Below are 23,308 nucleotides of genomic sequence, written 5' to 3'. Positions count from 1 at the left end.
AGAAAAGTCATACGCAAACAGCAAAACAGAGCAAGAAATCCAACTGCGCTGCCAGCAGCCTTGTAAAAGTGGGGCTGGGAGCACAGAGTTCAGTGTAGTTTCAAAACAAACTTGCCCTGGATCTTGAAACATTTCTCAAAATGTTTCTGAGTGTTCCAGTATCTTTTGCATTATGTCTGTTTTGTGTTTTAGATTGCTCCTGTTAGGACAAATATAGACAATAAAAACCATAAAGGTCAGTCATAGGGATATATGCACCCTTTTGAAAGCATTTTTACCTGGTATTGGCTCAAATCATCAGAACTGATGATAGATATTTCTCATATACAGTATTCACCAATTGTAATTGTAATTCACAATTACAACATAAAAATACTCATGCACATAGTTTCCTTCTTCTATTTGCTGTCAGTTGCCAACATGACTTTGAAATCTTTATAAAAAATTTTGTGCCTCAGACAACCTTGCTTGAGACTGATGAGCAAAGCTTCCTTCTGATCCCTTTGCAATGCTGTCAGGACTCAGTAAAGGCCGGGATTCCTTCTCCTGCATGTGGCACACGACGTTGGTGGCATTTCCTCACTATCCACAGGCAGGGGGCGGTCCCATTTTTCTGTCAGCCTCACACTTCTCTCTCCCGCCCACATTGCAGCTGTAGCACTAGGGAGAAGACCCCATGGGAGCACCGAGAAGAAACCTAGCCTAAGCAGCCTCCCAGGCTCCTCGGAACAAATGCAAACATCTGTCAGCACTACCGCGCTTTTTCCAAGTGTGTGGGCAGAAATTGGTGTCGGGATCATCAGCGCTGTGGTTGTGAGAGGAGTTTTATTCTCTTAGTGTGAGTCCTTGAAGAAAAAGTCCTACTCTTGATGTCTCTCTTTTCCCGGATTGCTTTGGAAGTTGAACGAGTGTACCAACTTACTGCAGATTTTGCACTGCTTTGCAATTTTTGCCTTGTTTGAAGTTACTGCAGTCGTATTAATTGCATTACGTTATATATACATGCGTATTAATATTTGTGTCTGTATAAACATGTACACATACCACATTGGGGTATCTATCAGTTGCCTGTTTTAATTCTTTGGGATAACATTTGCAAATACATTAGACAGAAAATGTATTTATATCTCCCCCTAAATTGATAGTAAAAGTCTCCTATCATGTATCGTGTGTCTGTATACATCGACTGTTGCCAGTGCTTGATTCCCCCTGGAACATGTACCTTGCCCATTTGTGCTTATCTTTCTAGTCTTTGTATCCAAGAGCAAGCATTCCAGCCCACGATCCTAGGATCCAGTTAAGGTGTTCATCAATACAAGAACACCTCAGTCTTGTCCGGATTAACCCTAAGTAGGGAACCAAGGGCAGTGCAGGCAACACCGGTTGCCTGAGTCCTAGGCCAGGAGGGTCAGACTTTTTGTTGTTCCAACAAAGCATTGTGACCACTCACTCCAGAAGCCAGATGGGAAAAGTAATCGTGAATGGTAGGGATGGGATTTGTTCAGTCAGGAGGGCAAGGGTATGTGGGTCAAACACCTCCAGCCCCATCTTCAGGGCCTCACACGAACACTAAGATTATATGGGAAGGAGCGGTGAAGCCATCTTGGTCTGACTGTGGTCTGCTTGATCATTCTCTCCAGCTGGTTCTGGGAAGCTCTTAGGAAGTTAGCATTCCTGGGGTCACAGCTCAGTGGTTGCCCTCTGAGAGGTTCATCCCTGCTTCGGGGAGCAGCCTGGTGGTACCGGGACCTGCCTGAAAAGTTCCACGGGTGCTGGTGGGTGTGGGTTTGGGTCAAGGCCTGGGCCCGTGGGGTCTGGGACATTTGGTAGCCTCTCAGTGATGATGTTCCTGCATACAGGAACGGTCCTCGGTTCCTCGCTCTTCCTGCCTTCAGCCTTCATGGGGGACAGTTGCCCCGCAGGAGCTGGGCAGTAAAGAGATTTACCCAAGGGCAAGGAATGGAGAAAAGAAGAGAGTTTATGTAGATCAGAAAACGCTCCGCTTTCTCGCCACTGAGACATGACACCCAACTCCTGCAGCTTTAGGAGAGGTTTATTGTGGCTCACATCTCAGGCCATAGTCAGCTGCTTGCAGGGCAGAGGAAAACTGCTCAGGGCCTGGTGTCCAGGAGTCAGGAGGGTTAAGGGAGGAGCTGAGAAGGAAAGTAACCCCTTCCAGGTCACGTCCACAGTGACTCCTCCTCTGACCAGACACCATCTCCTAACAGCCGTCAGTGACGGGCCCCAGGATCCAACATGAGGCACTGGGGGACCTTGTAGATCTAAGCTATCACAACTATCAAGAAAGAGTGCCTGATTGTCCAAGAGCGAAATCACACAGGGTGAGAGATTAGGGTTTTCATAAGGGTTTCAGGATGCGGAAGAAAGGTCCAGGCAGCAGGCGTGGTTATCCGCAGGATGTCTTTTCCTGAGTCACTAAGCACCGTGTAGACCTTCCAGGCGCACCAACATTGCCCTTGCAATGGTGTTTACAGTGCAGTTTTGGCAAAGCCCATTTTCCTCTGGCTTCCAGAAGGCCTGTAGCTTTAGACAAGAAGGGGATAAGGGTGTCAACATAGGATTTTAGAGAAGACGGGCCCAGCCTCTTTGCAGGAGGAGTGGGCCTCACATCCTCGGGCTTGTCCCTGTCTTCTGACTGCCTGCCACTCTTTAAATGATTAACAGAGGCAGACTTCCAGGCTTTGCAGCTCTGCCCATATTGTGCCATGCTCTGACTCAGGGTCTTCTCCGTGTCCTCTCCTGCTTGGGGACAGTCTTCTCCTGCTTCCCAAAGGACAGTGCTGCCAGGCTTGTTCTGATTTCACCTTCATCGTGGCCATCATGTGAGGACGGTCTGCCCTCCACCACCACTGCCACTGAGCTAGAGCAAAGTATCCAGGGCACCCTGTCTTCCTCTCCTATACTGCCTGGTCTCAGAAGCTCTCTCGACCTCAGCCCCTTGCTTCTCCAACAGTAGATTGGAAACGCCCTGAGGTCAAAGACATCAGCCTTTTGTTCATCTTGATACTGAATTGCTAGTTCAGCGCCTGGCAGACTGTAGAGGAGCAAGAAAAGCTGACGAATTACCGCACCTATGGCAGCAGACCTATTCTTGGTCTGGGGAGTTCTGGGGCTGTTACCAAATGGCTCCCATCCCAGCTTCTGCTTCCTGCTGACCAGCTGAGGGGCCCCAGGAAGTTCTCTGCCCATTCGGCACCTCTGGGGTTTCGCCGACTAGCAAAGCACTTGAAGCTACTTCAATGAATATCAAACTTTTGGAAACTATTACCTAGCAAGAGAAACTTCCCCAAGAACGTACATGAAAGACAACTGATTTTTAAGGCAGAGAAAAAGCAGAGTGTCAGGCAGCACATGCTGGGGCATGCCTGTAGTCCCAGCACTTGGGAGGCTGAAGCAGTGGAATTGCCTTGAGTTTAAGGCCAGCTTGGGTTACATGGTGACGCTGTACTCAGCATCTGATCGGGCTTCTCCTCCTCTGCCATTGCCTGATTGCCTTGGTCCTTCACCAAGCACCCTGCTGGGCTGGTTAGCTGGAGCCCCGCTCCCCACTGGTGACCCTCCCAGGAGCTTTCTATCCACTCACCTGCCTGCTCCTTGGCTTCACCCAGACCCGCAGTGGGCCAGGCCGTATTCAGAGCTGAGTCCTGCTTCTTCCCCCACTCCAGGTGGTTCCTGTTCCCATGGCCCCGGTTGCATAGTCTTCCACACCAAGCTTCAGTGCATCTCACCACGCGGTTCTCTGTACGTGGCATGAGGGTGGAGCCCTGGACCTTCAAGATGCTGTACATCCCCACCCTCTCCACCCCCACCTGCCTTGTGATTTTCTTTCACTTTTTATTTTGAGACAGGGTCTTGCTAAGTCACTAAGTTGCCCAGGAGGGACTCAAACTTGTGATTGTTCCGCCTCAGCTTCCTAGAGTGCTGGCATTATAGGCATGCATCAGTGTACCTAGCTAGAGAGGGTATTCTTTTCCTTTATGAATAAACACACCAAACTTTACACTTGTCTGCCTCCCTGCCTCGCCAAGAAGCCCCAGGGGAGTGGCAAAAGCTGCGTGTCAGTGTCCTGGGTCTTTCTAGTGTGTGGCAAGCAACACTGTTGGCTGCAGAGTGGACACCAGGCTGAGGCCGCCCTGTAATTTTAATTCTCACAACCAGCCAGTGTGTTCACACCATCATTTACCCGCGTCCTAATAGGAGGCGAGGCGGCTGCATGTGGCTAAGATAGAAGACGCTCTGGGTCTTCCACCTGAGGTGGTGCATAGCTGGGCTTAAACCAGACACGAAGGGCTTATGGCTTTGACTCAGATGAGTTTTTAAATTTTTAGTTTTCTTAGCACACATTTGTGGTATGTAACGATGGCATCCCTCGTGGGGAGCTGGCCCACAGACAGAATGCGTCTCAGTTCTTCTATGTCCCCTCTCCCTCCCCACCCTCCTGTTTCCCTCCATCTCTTGGTCCCATTTCCCTTCAGGAAGATCTGTCCCCCTGTTTTCTGGTATCTGTCTTTTATTTTGCTGTTAGTTTTCACTCTCCTGGCAGAGAAGCTCAGCCGGGATCTGGGGTCTTCACACATTAGCGTCCCCAAGGAGAGCAGAAGGGCACACATCCTGGATGCAGGAAACCACCAGGGATGATGTCACCCAGGGGCTGGGCCAAATTTCCTGCCCTTCCCCTCTCTGAACTCTGCCCGCTGAGTGCTTCCTATGCCTGAGAAGCTCTTCATGGAGAATGGAGTGTATCATGCGGAGTAGCGGACCTCATACAATCCCCAAACTGTCCTCACAACCCAGAAAATGGTTAAGAAAGCTGGGACCTTTGGGACCTCTGCTTTTATCTTCAACAAGTGCCCCACCTGAGATGCTGCTCTTGAACTATTTAGGTAGATGTTTCTAGACTCCAAAACTTAATAGTAACTAATTATAAGAAGTTGATGTTAAGTAATTCTGATAAGGCTATGTGATATGCCTTGTATTGGTTAAACCTGTGAGATATTTTGACAAATATTCCTTTTAAATGTTGCATGAGTAGAGGAAAGAACGTGCTCAAGGTGTTTGGCTGGATGTGTGCATGTTGTGTGGCATAAAGAGGCTTGTTCTTGACATTTCTGACATCAGAATAGTTTGCAAATTAATTTTAATAAGTAAGCGTGTGGCCATTGGGATGTTATTTTCCTGCCTACAGAAAAGGTTGCATCTCCAATGCCAGAAGACTCCAACCACGGTGCCCTCTCACTTGAACATGCACCACACCTCAGAGCTCTGAGACACCCAGGACACGATCTGTGTTTCTGTTGTTAGTGTGTTAAGTGGGAGACAGCCTGAGAAACAATAGGCTGATTTTAGGAACTCATGTGAAAGATTTAATTTTGTGAAATATTCACTGATAGCAGAAAAACCATCCTAAGCTTAATGTTTAATAGGTGTAATTTTCACTGTTCAAACATTTCACCGAAAAATAGTAATATTTGTTTAAATTTTTAACAATGATGCATGTGGTTAATAATGCAACCTATGCAACAAGTTTTCACTGTTCAAACATTTCACCGAAAAATAGTAATATTTGTTTAAATTTTTAACAATGATGCATGTGGTTAATAATGCAACCTATGCAACAAGTAGATAGAAAATGTAAATATAGAAAGCAAAGAAGAATGTAAATGATACAAACAGACTTGCTGTTATTAAAAATTTACTCTCGGCATCTGTGAACTCACAGGGGCATTCGTAAGAATATTCTTATTCTTCTGCTTTTCTGTTTCACATAAGAAAACCAATCCTGTCGTATTATGGCAAATGTCTACTTTTCAGAGCATATCCCATGCCCATCAAATTAAGCATTGCTCATTTTCATCTTTTTAAAGTGTCCTAATTTGTCTGTGTTTTGTTTGAAACCTTGCCCAATTTTTAAACTCCATCACTGTGTTCAGTTGAGAGAGCTTGTGACAGTTCTCTCAGTCTCACAGCTAGTTTACCCCTAAGAGTAATGTTGAGCAGAGTGAAAATTACAAGCAAAAGCTCTGAAGTCTGCTTTGAAGATCTAGCTCCGTGACACAAACACAGAGGCGAAGTGCAGACCTTTTCTGCCTCACCACGCCAGCAGGAACAGGAAGAATTTCGCTTTGGGAACACACAAATCCCCGATCTTGACAGCTGCGCATGTAACAGGGGCACAGTACAGCACAGAGCTGCCTGAATTATAGGGAGGGAATAGAAGCACCAACGAGTAGGAATGACCTTGTTAGACCCAACGACCTTGAGTGTCGCAGGTGGCATCTGGATGGCAGGCATGTGCACACTGGTGGGTAGAAAGCACCACTTCTCACCCGAATGCATTTTCTCTTGGTGACTTTGAATATTTTTTTTCATTTGCACTGGACCGTTTCATCCTTTAATAGCAGTTTCAAACTCAGGTGGTCTGCAAATTTTTGACATCTAAAAAAAAAAAAGAAATGGAATTTCCAACTGTGAAGAAAGTTGATGCGGAAGCAATTAGAACTGATCACACTTATTTTTTCCTAGGTCAAGCTCATGCCGCCTGCTCCCAACGATGACCTGGCCACGCTCAGCGAGCTCAATGACCGCAGCCTGCTGTATGAAATTCAGAAACGCTTCGGGAACGACCAGATCTACGTGAGTGCCCTGGAGATGCCCTCCACGTGGCTCTGGCTGCCGCTGTCACCATGCTTTAGTGTCGCTACTACAGCACATAAGAGACTCATGGGAACTCATACCCATGGGGACAGCTTGGGTTAGGTTTCTGAGTTCAGGTACCTTCTGGCTGTGCTGTAAGCGAGTTCCGCAGCATTCCAAGCATTGGGGCCCAGTGTAAGCTGATACTCAGAGTAGTCACAAGCACTGTTGCGGTTTCCTGTCATTGTGATTGCCCTGGAAGCCCTTGGTGAGACCGGCAGGATGTGCAAATCGCTTATACAATGCTGACCTTCTCAGCAGCTCTGCTTCCCCCTGGCAGTCCAGAGGGGAATTGAAGAGGATCCGCTGATTGTGCGTGAGGCCTACCTCTGCATGGAAAGGCAGAGTCCTGTTTCTCTAAATTGTCAGGAAGTGTCTTTGTGTGTAAAGTAAATAAGTCATCCACAGATTTCTGATACCAGGATACAAAAATATTATTCAGGTGCCAAACAGAATGGAACATCGGTTTACAACAATTTTATTCTTGCTTATCTCTTATTTCTTCCAATACTGATAATAATATAGGCACCCTGAGATCTCAAAATCAATCCCTCTCCCCCTCCTCTCGCTCATTGATTTTATCATCTCTTCCACAGACCGCAGAGCAACTCATTGAAAATGTCTATGGAGAAATCTGATTATGCACATACCTGTTATCCTCTCTTGATAATGCCCATTTTTCCTAATCTACTGAGAAACTGATTAAGTAATTTTCATGTAAATGCAACTTCTGAGGTTCCCTTAACAAGCAGTAAATTGTCAGATGCTGATTAGTCTATGAAAACACAATATAGCACTTTAATGCTTGAATAAATTGCCTGTCACCATAAATACACTTAAAACTGAACACTTCCTATCAAAATTAATGCAGGTGAGTCACGTCCATGAAGTGGTGAAACCTGATTGCATCGGCTTCTGTCCCACCCTGGCGAAGCGTGCGCTGTTTTTATGTCATCACTAGTCTTTCCCACAGGGTTGTTTTGGTTTTTCTTTCTTAGTGGTTACTAGTAACGCCAGTATTAGAAGACTGCAGTGCGGAAAGGCTGAGTTGCCTTGTATACCGCTGTCCCCTTGCTGCTTGTCCTGTGGCTTCATCTCCTAAACGCCAGCTTAGCGACTTCCCTTCCTAGTACGGCCCTCATCCATCCTCGTTCCTGTCCATCCTTGTCCTCCTCACAGCCAGCCCCGCCCTCACCCACAGCCGCTGACTTCACAGAGGACAACGTCCTTCCCCTGCCGTCTCGCAGTGGACCATGGTGGCCTGTGATGGGAATCATAGAGCTCCCAGCGTCCCCTTTCCTGTGGCTCACCCTCACTTCCGGAGGCCAAGTGCTTTCCTGTGGCTGAGGCTGGGGGCCTTCCAACCCTGACTGGGCCCGAGTATGCGTGCCACACCGGTCCTGTCGGTGCCCTGCTGCCTGCACCAGGGACTTCCCTGAGGTTCTTTACTCCTCTGAGCTTTGTTTTCAATCCTGTGAAAGAGTGAGCTTCAGAAACTCCCTCTCAGATCCCTCTTTTTAGATTATTTGTGTTTTCTTTTTTGTCTGCAGTACAACAGGGTCCCATTCCTTACCGGAAGCTGGTGCAAGGGCATCACACATTTCAATGACTCTTCCACTCTCTGCTGCTCCTCCTCCTCACCCATCCCCTTGTCCCCTTCCCTTTTGCAGAAGACCTCCCTCCCTGTTTCCTATGATCTATGTTTCATTTTGCTCTTTACTTACACTTTTGGTTTCTTGTATAAGTGAAGCCAAGTGATATTCAAGCTTGTGTGTCTGATATATTTCATTTAACATTATGATCTCAAGGTGCATCCATTTCCCTACAGATGACTCAGGTTTATCCTTCTTTATGTCACAGTAGTATTCCAACATCTATAGATACCACATTTTTTTTGTCCATTCATCTATTGATGGACATACAGGCTGCTTCCAAGATTTACCTATTAAAATTGTGCTGGTATAAACATAAGTGTGTATATATCTCTGTAATATAATGTCTTTAATTCTTTGGGGAAGATACATAGAAGGGGCATAGCTGGCAATGAAACTTCTAGTTTTAGTTTTTTGAGGAATCTCCACACTGATCTCCATAGCAGTTGTACAAGTTCACAATTCCACAAGCAATGCAGAGGGCTCCTTTTCCCACAGCCTCGCCAGCAGAGGTTCCTGTTTGGTTTCCTGCTGGTCTCAGAGTGTTGTTTGTGTAAGAGAACCTTCCTGGCTTCCTGCAAAGCCATCACCTTAGGACCCCGCCATGACTGGGGACAGTGCCCCCACTGGAGGTTTGGTGACATCCGACTCCTCAAGGACTGAGCCCCACTTGTCATGTGGCCAGGATGCCTGCGGCACTCGCAGACTTGAGCAAAACCTCTTCCTCCACCTGTCAGACCCCAGCTTCCCCTCACAATGCCCTGTATTCTTGATGACCTTTACTGTACTTGTTCTCAATCTGGGTAAGGGGAGGTCGCATGTCCTACCTTGCTAAAGCTCCTGTGAGCTGTGAACTCACCACTGTGGGAAACACGGCTTTCCTCATCCCACTGCAGAAGAATTGAAGAGCTCAATCCTCCTGGGCCACCTCTGATGGATGGACATGCAGTCAAGCATTCTGGATTTAATAATAACTGTTCTCAAATGTCTGCAGATGGCTGGTCACCTGCACATTTTATTACCAATCTGTAAAGAAAGCAAATATTTTTAGAGACTTACTGCAGTTGGATAGCTTGAGTCTGTTGCGTCTAACAAGACTTTGGGTTTGCATTCTGTATATCTTCATGTTACAATTTTATAAAAGTATCAGCCCTTGACTAATTGGGAGACAAAGGCAGTGCCCCTATCTTAGTTACTTTTCTCTTATTGCTGAGACAAGATATCCTGATGCCCAAAATGAAGGAAGGAAAGGTTTATCTAGCTCACAGTTGTGAAGGTTTCAGTCCATACTCAGCTGGCTCCAAGGCAGGTGGCATGGCACAGGGGCAATAGTTCAAGGCAGCAGATGACAGCAAAATCAGCAGGAGGAAAAGAGGGTGAGAAGAAAGCAGCCTCTTTTCCCCCCTTATCTTGTGAGCACTCACTCCACCTCCTCGCCCTCCCCCTGCACAGGCTCAGGATGCTTACAAAGTGAGCGGGCCCCTGCTGAATTGCTGAGTTAAACTTCTAACCTTCTCAAAGTGACACCACCCTCCCACACACTTTGTAATCCTCTAATTAGGCCCTTTATTGTCTATCGCCCCACCTACGCACACTGCTAAGGTGAAGTCAAGCGTGGTGGCACACACTGTGACCCCAGCACACGGGAGGCTGAAGCAGGAGGATTATGTGAATCCATGTCCAACCTGGGCTACATAGTGAGTTCAAAGCCAGCCTAAACTACATAGTAAGACCCTGTCTCAAAAGAAACAAAAAGAACAATGAGGTAAAGTAAGTTTCTGGGCTTCTTCAATTTAAAAATTCCCTTCTCTAAATGCATTCAAAATGTTTCATTTCGTCAGAAGAGCTTCTTCAGTTTTCAGGACTTATATATACTCAGTCACATTTTATGATTTTGTCATTAACTTTGATTTTATCATTAATTATTTAGGATTAATGATTTTTACGTCCTACTTAAGACATTTTATAAACTATTCTTCTTTATCGCAAAATACATTTTCAGAGGCCTTCTTTAACTCTTTCAATATTTAAGCCACCATAAACACATTCCTCAATAGAAAAATGCTACGCTACAGTACTTTTATTTCCGTTTCCCCTCTCTTTTCATCAGCAGATTTCTGTAGTCTCTCACAGTCTACTCTCTTGCTTCATTCCCCTTCCCTGAAACTTCGTGGCCCTTTCCCAGTGCTATAGTAATAATGTCCCTCTTCCGGTTACCTTTAGCACTTTTCCTCTGCTCAGTCCTGGGCAGACCCTCTTTCAGCAAGCGTCATGTCGCATGTGCAGAATGATGCTCAACTCCTTCGTGTTGGGGCTCGGCGGGTTCTGCTTTGAGAACACACCTGTGTCACTGGCGGCTTCATGAAGTCGTGGAATAGCTACCTTTTCACCCTCTCCTCCACCTACTTTTATTTTGCCTATAGCAGATTTGTTTATTTATCTTATAAGACCTTATAAAGTTAATTATCATATATACAGGCTAAAAGTGCCACCGCTTTAGTGTTTTAGTCTAGTTCATAGTACTTGTCTCTAAAGTGTTTAGTAACTTTACATTTTCTGTAATTGCCAGTATATTTGAGTTTGATTCTATCATTTTATCATTTATTTGTTCTATCTGTTCTTTGTGCCTTTATATCTCACTGCTAAATTTTTGTTAATTATTTTCTTTTTGTGCTTTAATAATAGTTTAGATTTGTTTTGTCATTGTTCTACAGCAACATAGAACTCAGTACTCATTTACTTCTACCTGTGTACTTGTCATACATGTAAATATTATATTTTATATTTAGGCTGGTTCTGACAAAATCCATCTCAGATAAAACACTTCGAATTCAATCATTTCACTTGTTATATGTCTAATGGAATGAAATCTCTTGGTTGCATTTAATTTATAATTTGTATTTCTTTAAAATATTTGAAACAATTTGCAAAATGTTAAAGCATGAATTTTGCATATTCATTGTATTTGTAAGAATGAGTTTTAAATTAGGTAATTTTTAATTTTTGAAGACACTATGTCTATGACTCATGAGTGATTTACACCTTTTCTTAACAGACTTTCATTGGGGATATCCTCCTGCTGGTCAACCCATTCAAGGAACTCCCAATTTATTCTACCATGGTGAGTGTAAACTTTAAAATATCATTCAGTGATGCAGAACAATGCTCATTAGGCAAACACATTTTTATCCAATGAATGATTCAGAAAGGAAAAATCAAATAATAATTGAAGTCATGCGTCTGAATAAAATATTAAATTCTCTATTTAGTAACGTGAGTCAATTTAGTTTGTTCCAAGGCAAATTTGAAAATCAGTTATTTTATCAAAAATATTATTTGCACTTAAAATATGTAGTTCTGCTAGGGCTGCTCACTAGACAGACTGAAATTAAATCATATAGGACCACATTTCCCATACATTTTTGACAAACTCAAGACCAGCTTGTGCTGAGCTCTTACTTGAACATGGGCCTTCTGTCTGAAGAAGTTCTGTCCTGGTAAAGCAAAGGGAACAGGGACAGAACACCACAGGAGGCCTTCTCCCCAGAGGGCAGGTGGGTTTAGGCATGAGGTCCTCCAAATCAAGAAACAAATTACATGTGGGAAGCTATCCCAGCTACCTGGAAACATGCTATGATTTTCAATGTAATAGATCAAAAATACTACTGTATATCATAGGAGCTCTCTGGTTTTTGTGTACCCATAAGATTAGCCCACTTGTGAGACAGAAATCCTAATATAGAGCAGGTCTATGGCACATGGGGACAGAGGTGGCAGAGGCAGAGACAGAGAGGGAAATCTTTATGCCTTCAAGGAAACAAATACTTCTCACAGGCATAGCTCACGAGAACAGGAGAGTTCTGCGCATACCCACCCTTCACCCTTCATTCCAAAATGCAATTCTGTGTGGCCTTAAAATTGATTTGAAGGGGCTGGGGATTTAGCTCAGCAACAAAGCGCCTGCCTGGCAAGCGCAAGGTCGTGAGTTCGGTTCCCGGTACCGGAGAAAAAACAAAAAACAAACAAACAAAAAAAAACAAAAACAAACAAACAAAATTGATTTGAAGCTTTTCTCTTCCTTCCATCCCTCCCTACCTGGACCTCACCTGGGTAATTTGTCCCTAGGAAGGGACAGGAGTGAGAAATCTCCCATGAACATTTCAGAAATTCTAACCAGAGATTAGTATTAACCTGATCTGTGGTTATTAAAAAGTGTTGAGTGAAACTCAATGCTATTTCCATCACTGTGAATAACTAATATTTTTGTAAATATTTAGTATGGTAATGCATTAGTATTGTATGGTGTACAAATATTAAATATTCTTTTCAGGTAATTTATATAAAACCACTATGTGGATCAAGAAATAGCGTATTAGTAGAATCCTCCATGTTTTTGTGTGTAGTAATGTAGTAAGTACAACAGAAGGTAAAATAGGCTTTTTCTTTCGTGGCTGGGCATGGTGGTGCACACCTGCAATCCCAGCTAAGACACACATGAGGCAGATGGATCACAAGTTGGAGGCCATCCTGAGTAATTTATAGAGTCTGTTTCAAAATAAAATTTTAAAAGTGCTGAGGATGTAGTTTACACTAGGTTCAATACCCACTAGCAACAACAACAAAAAAAATCCCCTTTTGTAGATATATGGCAGTCTATTGATGGAAATTTGGTCTGTTTGAGTGAGAATACTACTACCAGGAGCATTCCCACACATTTAGATAACGTCCTCTTTGGTTGTTGGGTGTGTACCTAACAATGGAATCAGTGGATCACAGCATCCAGTTTTGAACATATGTTCAGTTTTGAGCAGTACCAACAACTTTCCAAGATGTGCCAATTCATGTTGCCCCAGTAGATTATAGAAATTCTGCTCGCTTCTCCCCTTGGCCCGAATTCCATTTGTGAGTTTGTGTATCAGCCTACTGGGCTTATCTAATGGAATCTGGTTGGTGTTCTGTTTTCTGTGATACTGGCCACATTTTCACATAATCTTTATCCAGTGCCTGCCTCTTTTGTGAGGTGGCCATTCAAGACTTTCAAATAAAAAGTATAACTATTATGATGTCACCTTTCCTATCATGATTTGAAGGAGATTTAAGTATTCCAGAGTCTCCATCTGTGTGGAAAACACCTTGTTAAGACACAGAGTCAAGATTCATTTATTTTCTTTATGTGCATCAATTTGAAACAAACCTGTGTTTTTAGAAAGACTACTACATCACTACCTGATACTTTTGCATAAATCAGGTGACCAAACATGAATGAGTCTACTCGTACAATTCCTGCTCTGTCCCACTGGTCCATGGTAAGACATGGACCCCTTAAAGTCAAGTCCTCCACATCTGGATTTCAGAACTGGCCTAGGTCGTCTGTATTTCCTTTATGGTTCAGAATCTGCTCGCCGGTTCCCTGAGTTAAGAGAGTACAGAATTTCCAGGGATTTTGAATTTTATTGTACTAAGTTTAGGAACAGTTAAACACTTTGTAAGCATTTCTAAATATACTCATTTATTTAGGTCTGTAAAGAATAATCTTTTTTTGCTTTTCTGTGAGATTTCTTTTATAGCTTTGAATAAATGTTTTACATACTGTTAAGATTAATTTTAATATCTATTTTCTATAGTTAATGTTTGTCATATAAAAACACTCAAAAATAATGCCTCAAGCCCAGTAAGTTTATGAAATTCACTTATCTGTTAAAGTATTTTAAAATTTTTCTATGTACACAATTATATTGCCTTCAAAACTTTTATTTCTTTCATTACAACCCTCTGCTAGCCTTACCTTTTTCTTCTGTATAAGACAACCGAAGTATTTCATTGAACACAACTGTAATTTAGTATAAAAGAGACAGTTTTCTTAATTTCAGGGTGAACTTTTAGTAATTCCACATTAAGTATGAATATGGTTGTGAATCCATCATATGAAGGAAATTCCATTTTCTAAGACTAATAATTTTTTCTGTAATGAAGGATTTTGAATTTTATCACTTTTATCTTGTACATTTGAAATGCTCATTTTCTCATTTATTATTCTGTTTGTGGACTATATTTCCTGATTTTCAAATGTTAAATCACCTTCTAATTTTTATATTTTATCCTTTTCTTCATAATATTGGATTCTATTAGATAACAATTTAAAGTTCTTACATCTATGTTCATGACAGAATTAGCTTCTAATTTTTTTTCACTGTTTTATCATCCTTCCTATTCAAATTAAGCTTGCTCCATAAGAGAAATTTGAAAATGTTTTCCATTTTCTAGCCTCTGGGAGAGTTTGTGCACACTTGGCATTACTTCTTTCTCGGATGCATAGAAGAATTCACCAGGAACCAATTGGGCCTGATACTTTTTTCATAAGAAGATTTGTAGCTCTGGATTCAATTTCTCTGTCATACATAGGACTCTTTATATTTATATTTTTATTTCTACTCATATTAGGTTTTAATAATTATGTTTTCTAAGAATTAAGTTAATTGCATTTAATCTTCATAATTTTTCACATAGAACCGTTCATAGTCCTGTTTACCTACTAACATTTGTAGAAATTTGAATGATTTCTTTGCTTTCTGTACGCTGGTAATTTGACTTGTTAAAGTCAGTATACAGTGAGTTTATTAACGGTAACAATCTTTTCAAGGAAAATATATTTGGTTTAATTTTTCCTGCACATTTATTCTCTAACTAGTTTGCATACACACAGCATTCACTCACTGCCTTTTCTAAAATAAGTATTTGAGGCTTCTATTTTGCTTCAAGCACAGATTTACTGAACTATATACATGGTTGATATTTCACCAGCTCATTATCATTGAATTTAAGAGATTTAGTTGCTATTTGTGATTTTCTCTTTTTTATATGAATCCTATAAAAATATATACTGTTATCTTTTTCTGTCCTCTACCCTTTATCTTTGACCAATAAGGTGGATTTCTTGGAGTACTAAGTTATTAATTCTTCTGTGCTTTTGAATCCACTGATAAAATCACCTACTAATTTCAGATATTAGTAATGTGGCTTTTTTCAGTACTAAATTTTCCATTGAGTACTCTTGAAGATCCTTGTTCACTGGTGACATTCTACATCACTCCATATATTTTCATGTCAGTCGGTATTACTGTAAGCTCAGTGTCTGAGAGCCATCAACTGGCCTCTTTTTCTGCTGAGTGTGTACACTCACATGCCTGTATTTCTATTAAACAGAAATTTTTATTGACCGTTGAACATTCACGTTAAAGTTTGGTAGAGGCCAAGATGATGTTATATTTTTCCGAAGAAGAATCAACTTGTTTTCCTCCTGGCGGGCAGGTGAGCTGTAGGCAGAAATCCTGACCCCGCCAAGGTGGCCCAGTCTCACCTGTCCTGCTCCCTGAGCTGCAGTCCCGTCTAGGCCTCAGGTGAGAAGCTGGTTTGCTGTCCATGTGGCTTTGCTCCGCTACTGAGCCCCAAATCAGAATATGATTGTGTCTCTGCGGCATTGTCAAACTGCTAAAATCTGTGCTTAGCTTTCTTCTCAACATTTAACGTTAGCTTCCTGTGCGGCCCCTGATCTTGGCATGTCCGCTGGAAAAGGCTACACTGGCAAAGCCCGCTGGCTCCCTGCATTTTGGTTTTCTCCAAGATCTTGGCTCCTTGAATCCTGGCTGCTTTGGTGATTTTCTGAGGCCTTCAATTGGATGCTTAATTTAGTACAGTTTTTGTAGCTACTCACGGTTAAGAGAATGAATCTGATACCAGCCTCCTCGTTACAGCTCTTTGGTAAAGGAGGCCATATGTATTTTTATTGCATTGGTGTCAGAAAATCAGAAGATCATTCGCCTTCACATACCTTAGCCAGCTGTTGGTTTCGTATCCATTATTGTTGAATTCTGTCTGTACCTTCTGGGGGTGGAGTGGGGCGTGGAGAGGAAGTGTAAGAATGAGCATGTGCTATATGAAATTAACAGTTAATGTGTTGCTTCTGGCTTGTATTTATGCTGTCACAGATGATTGTGGAGTTCAGAGAATTTTATGGTGAGACAAAGTCAACTTTGAATAGCCTACTGAAAACTAACTGTACAAAAATAACTCCAATTTAGATTCTTCTGTGAATGTAGAGGTCAAATTCTAAGTCAGTCTAAGTAGACATAATAAGTTGTTCAAGTTTGACATTACTATACTATATTGTATCTTAGGATGGCAGAAACCTGTTATTTTGTAGTTTGTTTGTCTTGAAGGTGTCAATAGCATGATAGTTTTATTGCTTCAAATAATATGTTGTGTTTTCAGCTCTTTCAGAAATATATAATTCCAGGGGAAAGGAGATGCACATTAAGAGGCATATTTCTTTATTAATGTATAAATAAGGTGAACTGCATTGGGATGATCACCCACTAGTGCATTAAAACTTAGAATGTAATGTATGGTGTGTAGAACTATACATATATTTTATATAATTCATGTTTATATTGATATAATTCACATAAATAAATTTACACACTAGTTTTAGCACATGTACTTAATAAATGTGCTTAGTATACACACTAATGTCTCATTATATTCATCCTCTCAAGTGCCTGTCATAGACTATAAGAAAATAAATAAAATATATATGAGGTACAGTGTGCACTGGTATTAGGTGTAAAGCTTACAATAGAACTATTCAGTTTTGTAGGTCATAATAGAATTTAAAATGCCTGTTGCTTGGAATTCACATCTGTTATTCAGAGTCCAATAGATTGTCACCTCCTCATCATAAGTAACAACCCACAAATGTGGTGCTACAAGGTTGATATGAGAACTTAATTTTCTACTGAATTGGTGAGTGTCCCCTGGAGTAGTATGGAGATTATTATTTTAATATCAGCTTCTCATGTAAGACTCACTTTAAAGTGATATCATTATCCTCTGAACACACCAAAGAAAACTCCAGTTCTTTTTATGTCTTTTGGCTATGATTGTATTTGTGTTGTTTTAAGTGATATTTTCTTTCAAATATCATAGTTTCTTCCTCTGCTGCTTACACATATTAAGATGAGCACATCTAGGAAAATAACATATTAGGAATGATCATGTATATAAAGTATGATCCTATTTATAAAGACCAGGAGAGTGATTTAATTGTTAATCACTGTTTCATGGCTAGACAACTCCCTGAAACATGTGTGTTCCCTCTGACTTCGACAGCGTTAGTGTGCTGCACTAAGCCTGGCACAATACTCATTTCTGGTTTCTAGCAGTCATCGGTCATGGTGGTGCAGAGCCCCTTCCCAGCCAGCCTCATACTGATACTCACAAGAGCGCTTGGAAGCAAGAAGCTCAGTCCACGGACGCTTGCTCCCATGGTGACATGGGTCTGAGAAGAGGCTTTGGTGGGGAAGTCACGAAGAAGGGGCTTTGGTGGGGAACTGAAGGACAGCCAATGGAGAACAGGGTTGTTCCTGCCTGTTTATGCTAAATACAACTAACACTGTTTGTTTCGAGCATGTGAGATGTAGGAAACAGAGAAAATATAACAATGTAGCTAGATCTTTCTGCTCTGGCTCTACTAAAGCAATGTTAAAATAGGAACTGACATGCTTTTTGAAGGCCAGGAACATGCACTGAATACATCATTAGGACAAACTGTATGTGATACTGAGGAACACTAAGTTAGAGTGGCCTTGTACTGACACTTTTCCTATACCTGGGACAAAATACCTGCAACTTCAAGGAGGAAAAGTTCATTTGGGGCTTATGGTCTTAGGGGGTTTAGTCCATGATAGACTGGCTTTAAGGCAGAAACATCTGATGGAAGGACATCACAGAGGAAAATTGCTCAACTGATGGCAGCCAGGAAAAAGAGAGGAGGGAGGAGCCAGGGACAAGAACACACCCTTCCATACTCCCAGTGACCCCCTCTTCCAAAAAGGCGCCACTCCAAACAGCACATTTAACTTTGAACTCCATTGACAAATCCTCTGAGTATATTATCTTCCATGACCCAATCACCTCTCAAAAGCTTCACCTTTGAATGCACGGGACCTTTGGGGGACATTTCAGATACAAACCATACCAGTCCTCCTCCTTCAGACTGCAGAAGTAGTGTAAATACAAAAAGTAACAGAAAACATCACAGAGTTCACTTATAGCTGAGGACCCATGCAAGGAGCCTGAGCATCTGCATGACTAATGACTACTTAGGATGTCACCAGCCACTCAATCCGTACAATCAGGTGCATTTGCTCACAACTCCCAAACCAACCCAGGGAGGTGCTGTAGTTTGGAGTTTTGCAAGGGGAATAATATAATACGGGACACACCTTTTATAAGATTATTAATAATAGTCACCCAAAGAATCATATACAAAGAGAGTGCAGGAAATCTGTCCACACATTAAAGACCAAAGAATCCAGCTGAGGGCCTGGATCCCACAGTAATGTCCTGCATGAGTCCAGCTGAAAACCTTGAGCTCATAACAATGCCTCCCATGAGTACACCTGGAGGTCAAGAGCCCATGACAATGTCTCATGCAGGCCTGTTTCACAGATCTGTGCTGGGAAGGCCCAAAGATCAGTGGTGGAAGCTAGAAAGTCTGTGCCAGCAGACTGAGGAATCTGAACTGGAGCTAGGAAGTGACACTCAAAGTAAGAACCAGAGCTCCCCTGAAAAGTGCCACAACCACCCTCAGCAACAGTGAGGTCCCAAGCTCCTCTGATGAGGAGGACAGCCAAGTTCCCATCAGGAAAGCCACCGTGACAAGCTTCTCCAGGAGAATGAGCAGTGCACCATCTTCCTCCCTGGAGCCAGGAAGCGATGCTCAAGTGAGGACCAGAGCTCTCCCGAAGTGAACCACAGCCATTCTCAGAGACAATGAGGTCCTGAACCCTCTGATGAGAACAGCCGAGTTCATCAGGAAAACAAACTCCTCCTGGAAAACCAGCAGCTCCCGACAGCTTCTCCCCTTCTTTATCTTCAGTTCAGACTCTTATGCTGCCAGCAACAGTCCCCAGGTGGCCTCCCATACCCAGCTCCACACTGACTCATTTCAGCTGGGTTTTATAAGTTGACCACCAGTTGTCAGTCCACCAAAGGCGGCCATATATTCCTGAGAAGGAAATGCAGCTTTGAAGATGTGATAAGGAAGCATGGCCTTATTTAACTGTAACATTTATTTTCTAGTTAGTAGCTACATAAAGTTCTGCTTAAAATGTAGGGCTTCTCAGAGATGAGGTACCATGCTGTCAAAATAGAGGAGCAGAGGTTCCTCCCATACACAGCGAGAATCACTATCCTGAAGGCTTTACCACGTCCTGTAACCCTTTTCTGTTTACTGCATATTAAACAGCTGCACAGCCCGTATTTTCTGTTTTTAAATTACTCATAGAACATATTATTCATGTGCTATTTAAAAGCTTCCTTAACCATCCACCAAGAACAGGTGGAAATACAATAGAAACATTTCTTCTGTCTCTTTCCTTGGCCCAATTTTCCACTGTATTTTCACCTTTTCTTACTGATTTTCAGAAGTCCGTTACAAACCACCGACAATTTATGATTACACGTGCAGCTTTTCCCCTTCTGACTCTGCCTATCTTATTTTTTAAAGCTACGTGCTTGATCAGGAGCTGTTAAATTTAGTATAGTGAGACTGTTCCTTGGTTATCCTTAGGATTTGTATCTATGAACTATTTCCTTCCTTCCGATTTAATTGCATACTTATATAAATGCTCTAAACCCTGCTGTTCAGATTTGGGATTTAAATTCGTGCACAAGTGATTTGCACAGAGGTATCAAGTAGGAAGAACCATCTCTTCTTTTGCAAACAGACAACCAGTCTCCGCAGCACCATCCTTTTCGACTGATGCATGATGCGGCCCCGCAGCACCCAGGCCCCACCCCCGTGGAGGTGAAAGCTGGATCCCGTGGTCTGTGCCAGGGACCTGGTTTCCTGGCCTCCGCACCAGCACACCCTGCGCAGTGACTCTGGCTTGGGGCTGCGCTATTGCAGACACTACGGTAGGGCAGGACTCATGATACCAAAGGCAGAGGGACCCATTTCCACCAGAGCTCCCCCTTGCAACGTGCGCAGTGCTTCAGCAGCTGCTGTCGCCCTGCTGAAGCACTAGCCTGCCCAGGCCTCATAGCCTGACCGCGACAGCTGAGTTTGCCTCTACCTGCTGGTGCCACCAGCCAGGGGGAACGGGCAGCACCTCTCTTCAGGGTCTGATACCTGCCGCCCACACTGTGAGACTCGGAGGTTATTTCTTATAGCTGTTGATCATTACTTTGACTCTTAGAAATCACTTACTGAATAAATAACTTTAAATATATGTGAAATTTGTGATCAAATAGTACAAGCCACTCTTTTTCCTCCGTCGCTGTCATTGCTGCAAGATGCGCACTGTCTCCCTGATGCTCAGTAGCAGGGCGCGGCAGCCCTGCTGCCAGGGGCCCGGGGATTCCCCTTTCATCTGGAGCAGTTCCACAGTCTCTCTCAGTTTCCCTGACCTTCGTGTCCTTAACGTGGAGCAGTTATTTTATAAAATAAAAGTTAAATTTGTCTGGTGTTTCGTGACCCCAAGGCTCCCTACTGGTTAGTTTTTAGCGCTAATGTCAGGGTGTTCACTAGACCCTGAACAGACTAAAGCCTGCAGCGGTGAGTCTCCATGGCGGTGAAACTCAGCCTTTCAGTGGGATAAGTTAATTCCCTTTCTGTTTTTCCAGGAAACACGTCAGTTCATGTGTGATTCAGCCTCAGTGCCTCCAGACACTCAAGTTTAGGAGGCTTGCTGATGCCTGTGATTGATATTAAATGTTGCTTAGAGAAATCCTCCCACGCGAATACCCATGGTTCTAGCTTACCTCAGGGATTTCTATCAGGCTGTGTCTTTGTGAACTGCTCTTCAAACGCAGAGTAACCTAAGCCTATGGACCAAGAAGTGAGGACAGAATAGAAGCCAGCGCTTTGTCCTGTGCTTGCGTGGGAGGAGCTCTCCAGCGAGCCTTACAGTCAGAGTGCTTTGCTTTTGTTGTCTGAGGGACGCGGAATCAGGGCCTGGGCTGGGGTGGGGGACGTTTCCACAGCCTTTGCCTCTTACTGTCCAGGTGTCGCAGTTGTACCTCAGCCGCACGGGGACGCCCAGCCCCTCGCTGCCCCCCCATCTCTTCTCCTGTGCGGAGCGTGCCGTGCACCAGCTGTTCCGGGACCGCAGGCCTCAGTGCTTCACCCTCAGGTGAGTCCACCTGCCCGCTGGCCCACGCTCACATGACCCAGGTGTGGTGGGCCGAGACTGTGCTCCTCACTGCAGCCTCCTGCACAGCTGGTGGCCACTTTATATTTGCCCTAAGCGCATCTGGCTGGTCACAGCACAGCAGCAGCCCTCCCATCCCAGGTGACCCCAGAGGGGGCGGATCCATCACAGTGAACTTACAGTGAAACAGTTTCAGTGTGAGGATTTAGATGTTAGAACCTCAGCACTTCTGCTCTGCGACCTAAGAACCTTAAAGAAGAAAAGCTCCTGATGCCAGGGGCCCTGAGCCACTCACCGGTCAGCCTGCAGAGAGGCAGCTTGGTGTCTTTGTGCAGGAATGTTTTCCTGCCCCACTCCAAAGTGGCTGCCTCTGCTCACGTTTCTCCAAATGAAAGTTCTGCGAGTGGTTTTACCTGAAACACAATCGCAATTTTAGCTTCACTGATTTACGCTGGATCAAAAACTCTTCCAAAATAACAGAGGGTTAGCATGAGAAGAAGGGCTGAAATATGACCATTTGAGATGAGAGGACTGAAGAAATATTTAGTACAAAAATAAGATCTGCATCAGGGGATTATCTTGTACATTAGGCCAAACCTCTGCCACAGGGAGAGGTCTACAAATCCTCATGTTTTTGCCTCGTTATCAGTAGTGTGGAAACAAGCCATGTGCGTAAACTAATTCATAGCTCAAGTTCACACGAAGTACAGAGTACAGACAAAGCCTGGATAAAAACAGACTTATTTATAGAAGCACTTATTTACATTCTTTTACATTATTAGTTTTATTTTAAAATTCCCGCGGAGGGTGTGACTGGAGGGGATGCAGACTTGTGCTCTGCACCGATGTTTTCACACTCTGCTCGCAAGTGTCGCAGGGGTCAGAGGAGCACAGGGGCAGCGGGCATAGAGGAGTCCCCCCATTCTTGAATCAGGCATTTGTCTTTTCATTTGATTTACCTATTGAGCTTTCTGGTCTTTGTTGAAAAAAGGAACACGTTTAAAAGCTTACTTAGAAAACCAGGGGAATTGGTGAGACCGTGGAGAGTACAAATCACATTGAGGGTGGTAACCGACACCTCCGGAGAACGTACTGTGTGCCAGACCGGGATACTAGCTCACCCATCCCTGGAGCCCCCATGAGGTAAGCAGTGTTCGTGTCCAGAAGATGACGACACCAGTGTGGTGATGATGAGAGTGACCCAGCGTCTTATGGAGAAGCGGTCCCTCCAGAGGTGGCTGGAGAGCAGTGAAGAGCAGCGGGCCCTGGGGACACTCTGGGGTCACACCGCTCTGGGGACCTGCCCCGGGGCTCCCATGCCCCACACCTGTCTGTCGCTGCATGTACTCACTCCCGGAGTTCTGCTAGTGTTCTGCAGAGTGAGCGTCCTTTTGGGACATATCATAAGGTGAATGATGTCAGGCGCCGGCCTCTCATTTTGAAAAGAAACACTTTTTTTCGATTCACGTTTCAAGGCAGCCTCACTCAGCCCTGTGTGCAGACCTGCAGGCCGGGTGCCATCAGGGACCTGAGGTCCGCAGGCATTCTCTGCCTCCCTTCAGACTGCACCTCTGCAGACCCTCCTTGGCAGTCCTGGCCACAGTAAAGGCTGTCTTCATTCCTGCTACCGTGTTACAGTTAGTCATGCGGGGTCCGCGAAGCCAGCTGTTGGCACACCCTTTCTGGAGTTCCTCTCTTGTCCGGAAGCTGCATTACAAAAGGGTAATTTAA

General features: G+C 43.7%; 1 protein-coding gene across 1 annotated transcript in view; it reads left to right on the top strand.

Moving 5' to 3' along the window:
* LOC102016228 (unconventional myosin-XVI) overlaps positions 1–23,308 on the top strand; it is a gene marked incomplete at its 3' end in the record, with an annotated part of 353,926 nt that overhangs the window by 162,108 nt on the left and 168,510 nt on the right. The window contains 3 exon segments of the mRNA XM_013515827.1: positions 6,544–6,654; positions 11,422–11,487; positions 21,432–21,559. Coding sequence (XP_013371281.1) covers positions 6,544–6,654; positions 11,422–11,487; positions 21,432–21,559 — 305 coding nt within the window.

Source organism: Chinchilla lanigera, unplaced genomic scaffold (assembly GCF_000276665.1).
Source record: "Chinchilla lanigera isolate Chin_1 unplaced genomic scaffold, ChiLan1.0 scaffold00003, whole genome shotgun sequence".
In the NCBI taxonomy this organism is placed as follows: domain Eukaryota; kingdom Metazoa; phylum Chordata; class Mammalia; order Rodentia; family Chinchillidae; genus Chinchilla; species Chinchilla lanigera.
Note: the sequence above shows the minus strand (reverse complement) of the source record. Positions and strands in the feature narration are given on the sequence as shown.